Consider the following 5,614-nt stretch of genomic DNA (forward strand, 5'->3'; position numbering starts at 1 on the left):
TTTTTATGATAAATCCACAGATTTCATTCCACAACCAAACATCTAATTTTATAAATTTTAATTCTATAGATTTGAAATCTCCAAACTCATCATGTAACCAAACAGGCCCTAACCACATTTAACATGTTACCTTTTGAGGCCTAAATTATTCAGACATAATTGGAATGATTACCTATTCACCTTGAAGATTCTATTTATTTCATGTATATACTGTTTCCTACCCACATTTGGCATGTTGACTTTGGAGGCTTAAATCACTAGAATATAATTGGTAAGATTGTTCATTAATCTTGAAGATTTTGCTATAAATTGTCTTCCAAATTTGAATTATTTCCAGAAATTATTCTATGTAGATTTTCCTCTTAATTACATTTAGCACATTACCTTTTAAGTCTTGAATCATTGGGACAGAATTGAAAGCCCATTACACTAATAAGACCTATAAATGGACCTCCAAGGCATGAACTGGTTAGAGTAAGAAGCTTATGTATACTTTCTTTTGCAGTAAACTTCATAAAGATGCAATAGAACCAATTGCTTCACTCCGCAGCATAGTTCAAGGTAAGATCAGTCTCCAGTTTGGATCACCTAACACAAATTTCTTTGATATATATTCATACCTGAGGATTCCCATGATACAATCATGCTTTTGAAGTAAAGAAAAATAAAAGAAGTAGAAGATATAGAAAGATATATATACCAATCAACAAACAAGAACGGGGGGGGAATCAAGTGGGATAGCTGAGATAAAGATGAAAAGCCTTTTCTTTTTTTTCTTCTTTTTTTTGTTTCTAATTTTAGTTTTCTGTTTGAATCAAAGTTGAAGGTGGTAAGAACCATGGGTGCTAGCATTGGTTTTATTAAATTAGCTCTGTGGGTGGCGATCTTCTATTACATTTGCGATGGATTAGCAGGAGGAAGCAGCATAAAGACTGATCAACAAGATTTGCAGATGAAAACCTCCAGGAAGTCTGTTCAGAAGCCAGTAATTAAGAGCGTCAAGGTGAAACTAACAGGTTTTTCATCAATTAATTTCATTTTCTTGGCTACAATATTTGTTGGTTACATAAGTTTATGGTTTTTAGACTGCCAATGGAGATGTTGTTGAGTGTGTTGATATCTACAAACAACCTGCATTTCTTCATCCTCGACTAAAAAATCATACAATCCAGGTTTGTGTTTCTAATTCTGGAATTAGTGAGGCAAAAATTTAGAACTTGTTTCATTTAAAATTGTGTTTATCAAGAGTTCTAACATTTTCTTCCCCAAAATCTGTTTAACTAGATGAGACCTAGCCCCTATCTTCTGAATGGGTTGATGAGAAATGAGATTCCTTCTTCTATTGAGATTCCAAATATAGGGCTTAAGGATGGAGGTTGTCCACCTGGAACAGTTCCCATTCGCAAGGTTCAAACAAATGGCACATTAACGGTGGGGTCTCACAAAAAATTTGGGGAAAAAAATGATGACTTTCCACACCATGTAAGTCTATTTTGTTTGTAATAATCTTTTAGTTTGTATTATTTTGAGAATTTAGTTGGCTTCAAATAATTTAACATGTTTTTAGAATACATAATTGGGAACTGAGATGAAATTGGCAATTTCACTGAGAACATGTCTTAAGAACTTAGCTAGATCTAAGAATGATATTCTCGAGAATCATGTCAAAACAGTTTATTCAAATTTGTCATGTGATTCTTCTTGATAATTTTTTGACAACATTAATCTTGTGAAGTGATTATTTAGAGGGAAACTATGATAGGATTTGAAAAAAAATTACATAGAAGAAGCAAACTTATTAATATTTTTTCTAAATTGGATTTTAAGTTTATTTTTCTAATTACTTTTTCATTCATGTTCTCAATCTTTGTCTTTTAATTTCAATTTCAATATTTTAAATGTATTTTCTATCTTGGTTTCAAAAAAATGTGGTTTTCAAATTAATTTTCAATTTCATTTTTTAATCCAATGCTCCAATTTCAACATTTTTTTTTTTTGTTTTTAATTAATTTTTCTAATTATTTTTCTAAAAAGGTACTTCTTTTAAAAAAAATCAATTCAGTTTCCAATGTCGGTTTATATAATAATTCTCCAACTGTTAATATTTTTTAACTTATTTTCCCAATTTCTTTTTTTTTTATTTTTTTTTTATTTTTTTTTTTTTTAATATCTTTTTTCCAACATTGTTTAAATTTTATTTTCTAATTATTTGTTTAAATAGAACAAAGAATCATGATTTCCAAACAGATGACATGGGAACCAATCCTTTTTTTTTTCTTTCTTTTTTTTTTCCTTTTTTTTCTTTTTTCTCCCAGTATGCAGCAGTGGCTATGGATGACCATGGAGAAGTCTATTTTGGAACTTCTGTAATCATGAATATATGGAAGCCAAGAGTTACAATAGACGTTCAATTCACACTTTCTCAAATTTGGATAACAGCAGGACCTTATGGTGAACAAAACTTTGTGGAAGTTGGATGGCATGTAATTCTTCAACTTTTTTTTCTTTTTTCAAAATTATTTATGAAAATTATGATATAATTTTGAGCTTAAACCACTAAACTAACTCTAACAAAATTGGAACAATTTGGTTTTTTCAAATTTTCAGGTCTATCCACATCTCAATGGTGATCATGAAACCAGAATGTTTGTACTCTGGACCGTAAGCTTTCCCTTGCTTATCATTTATTGTTTTTATTAGTTTCTAAGGGATACTTAACTTATCATCTCTTCCCTCTCCATGTGTGTCTTTGTATGTGAACAATGATCAGGCAAACCAATATCGACACTACTGCTACAATTTTCAGTGTGAAGGTTATGTACAAGTAAGTCGAACTATATATCCTGGTGTGTCATTCGGCGATCTAGTATCTGAATACGGCGGAAAACAGTTTGGGAGTCTCGTCTCTATTATAAGAGTAAGCAAAAGTTTACCATTGATTTTGTTGATTTTAAATTCATCCTATTATATCTTCACAAGACGTTATACATTGAGGTCAAGGTATTGAAACAGCTTCTCAACATACATTGTTAGGGTAAAATTGCTCCGTCCCAGACTCTACTTGTACTAAAGCTAGCCTTCAAGACTGGGTTCACCCATGTACAATTTAAAACTCGTTTCACTATTGCTCAATAGGGTTTAATTAAATCAACAGATGATAGTTAGAAATCAAATCTTGAATTAGCTATATGAATCATGCAAATCAAAATAAGACTCAGTATTTTTACATGATTAACCACTTTGAAGGTTAGAAGTCTTTTGTATGAGAATGTAGCCCACTCCAACACTCTCATAGAATGTTATTTTATGTTGAGAGGAGAAATATAGACTAGTGCAAATGCTGGTATAGGCCATGGTCTTCGACAAAGTTCTTTATTAATTATTAATAACTGACCATGTCATTTTGGTAACCCATAAACATGATTTTCAAACTCTATCTTTCTTTCTTTTTTTCTCTTTTACATTTAAATGTAGAAATCTGACATTTGTTTCATTTGTTATATAATGCAACTCATTAATGATGAATTCCATTGGAATGGCCTATATTTTGTCTAAAATATAGGACGCAGTGTCTGGTAATTGGTTACTGTTATGGGGAGAAAACATGGAGTTGATTGGTTACTTTCCCAAGGAACTCTTCAATCACTTACATGAAAAAGCTGATGATGTACAGTGGGGTGGAGAGACTTACGGTCCAAGGCCATATCCTGAAATGGGTAGCGCCCATTTCCCAGAAGAAGGTTTTGGAAAAGCATGTTTTATCTCCAAGGTTCGCATTTTAGATCAAAGCGGGTCTTTCAAAGATGTTGATCCAAGTAAAACTCGCAGTGTGAATAATCTGCCAAATTGCTATAGATCAATTATAAGACAAAGCCAACCGGGAGGAACTGAAATATGGTTTGGGGGCCCTGGTGGTCATTGTATTTAGCATTTTTCTTTGAATAAAAGGATCAGACTTTATTAATAATTAGAGAACATATAGACACTCAATGGAACCATTTCACTGATCCCTGTAACAATGATGGCCCCAAATACACCTAACTTCACTAGTTCCTCTATCATAGATAAAATAGAAAACATTCCATAATCTAACTAATTAAACCTAATCTCTGGAAACTCCGGGGCATCCCACTATAACTCCTTTTGAATATGTTCAGGCCACTCCCCAATTGGGGAGGAAGTTTGATTCTTAATTACAAATTTTGCAAGAAAATCTGCAATAGGATTCACTTCACGAAAGCAATTCAAGGTTCTCCATTCAACCAAGGTATTTTATTCTCCCTTAATGTCATCATCACCGTCAAAGAATCCATCTCAATCCAAATATTTCCCACCTCTAATTGATGAGAAACGATAATGCCCTTCATAAGCCCAATAAACTTAGCCTCAATGCTTGTTTTCACGCCTAAATACCAGCAAAAAGAGGATCTAACTCTGGCATGAAAATAAAAAATCACGAATTAGACTGCCCACTCCTGCCTAGCTAGGGTTTCCTAGGGCTGAACATCCATCAATATTAAGTTTAAACCATCTCTCTGACAGTCACCTCCAAACCACCTCTTTGGGAGCCAAACTAACTTTCACCTGGGCTTGAATTCCAAGTAGATTCTGCACCTGAAAATCAACCCTACTCAGCACTGCATTCACTCTATAACAACCCACTTGCAGCTTTGATAATAATTCTAAACTCCTATATCCCCCCCCCCCCTCACTTGCATCAAATTTTTTCTTTTTTTCCTCTTTTGCTTTGCATACATTATTTTCTTTATTTTCTTTTTTTCTTTTTGGGTAAACTTTTGCATGCATTAATGAATGCATTGATGAAGTAAATATGGCAGTTTTCTTTATTATTGTAAATATTGATGGATCTTTTATCCCTATCTCCTATTTTTGGCTACTTTGAAATTAATATGCTAGTGAACTAAAAACTATATATAGATCACTAAGGTATGACTTAGGGATATTAAGAAACTTAGTTCAAAGTAAGGCCTCTCACTCTCACACATTTTGTTTGTGTATCTCCTCACTCTTTTATCTTCTCATTTTGCTTTATCAATTCGTGCTTCTTCTTTTCCAACCAGTTCAAGGAGGAAAGAAACATATTATCTCTTTGAGGAAATTACTTCTTTGGATGGTGATCCTTCATTCTGTGAAATCCCCCAGATTTCTACCCCTTTAACCCGTGGTTTTAAGACCGAGAACCTGGGCCTTGATTCGGCGACAATTGTGGACCATTCAATTCGAGCCCGAAGGATTGGAAACTAAACAAATGTTGGTAGATGACCCTTATAATGACTCAAAAACTCTCCTAAAGTTTAAGTGAAGAGAGAAGATTAGTCTCGATAGTGTAAAAAGGGTAATTTTGGAATATCTGTAGATCAGTGATGGAGAATCCGATTGACATAAATAATGTACCAAATCGAAGATCATCTAAAGACCTTTCCAACGAGCCAAAGATCATCAAAATCGGAGTTCGTTTGGGGGTCCAACCATGAGCCAGAAGTTTGAGCCGTTTAGGTGAACCAACCCCCACCCTATTTTCATTTAGGGGCAAAATTGGAAATTCGGATTTTTAAACCCTATTTATGTTTTATCTCATCCGTAAACGCATTTT

General features: G+C 33.4%; 1 protein-coding gene across 1 annotated transcript; it reads left to right on the plus strand.

Annotated features, from left to right (window-relative positions):
* Nucleotides 1-838: 838 nt before the first annotated feature.
* LOC149000129 (protein neprosin-like) lies at nucleotides 839-3,928 on the plus strand. Its single transcript, XM_089139125.1, has 7 exons — nucleotides 839-1,003; nucleotides 1,086-1,172; nucleotides 1,285-1,482; nucleotides 2,316-2,483; nucleotides 2,608-2,661; nucleotides 2,771-2,917; nucleotides 3,563-3,928. Exons 1-7 carry the CDS (start codon nucleotides 839-841, stop codon nucleotides 3,926-3,928), a joined length of 1,185 nt encoding a protein of 394 aa, XP_088995251.1.
* Nucleotides 3,929-5,614: the final 1,686 nt, after the last annotated feature.

Source organism: Hakea prostrata, chromosome 11 (assembly GCF_041222555.1).
Source record: "Hakea prostrata isolate BN-2017 chromosome 11, UWA_Hpros_2, whole genome shotgun sequence".
In the NCBI taxonomy this organism is placed as follows: domain Eukaryota; kingdom Viridiplantae; phylum Streptophyta; class Magnoliopsida; order Proteales; family Proteaceae; genus Hakea; species Hakea prostrata.

What these genes read in the sequence shown, in the direction of transcription:
- LOC149000129 (XM_089139125.1), top strand. Translation starts at nt 839, where the DNA reads ATGGGTGCTAGCATTGGTTTTATTAAATTAGCTCTGTGGGTGGCGATC. An exon ending in GAATGTTTGTACTCTGGACC is followed by an intron (nt 2,662 to 2,770) that starts GTAAGCTTTCCC and finishes AACAATGATCAG; the next exon opens with GCAAACCAATATCGACACTA. An exon ending in GTCTCGTCTCTATTATAAGA is followed by an intron (nt 2,918 to 3,562) that starts GTAAGCAAAAGT and finishes TCTAAAATATAG; the next exon opens with GACGCAGTGTCTGGTAATTG.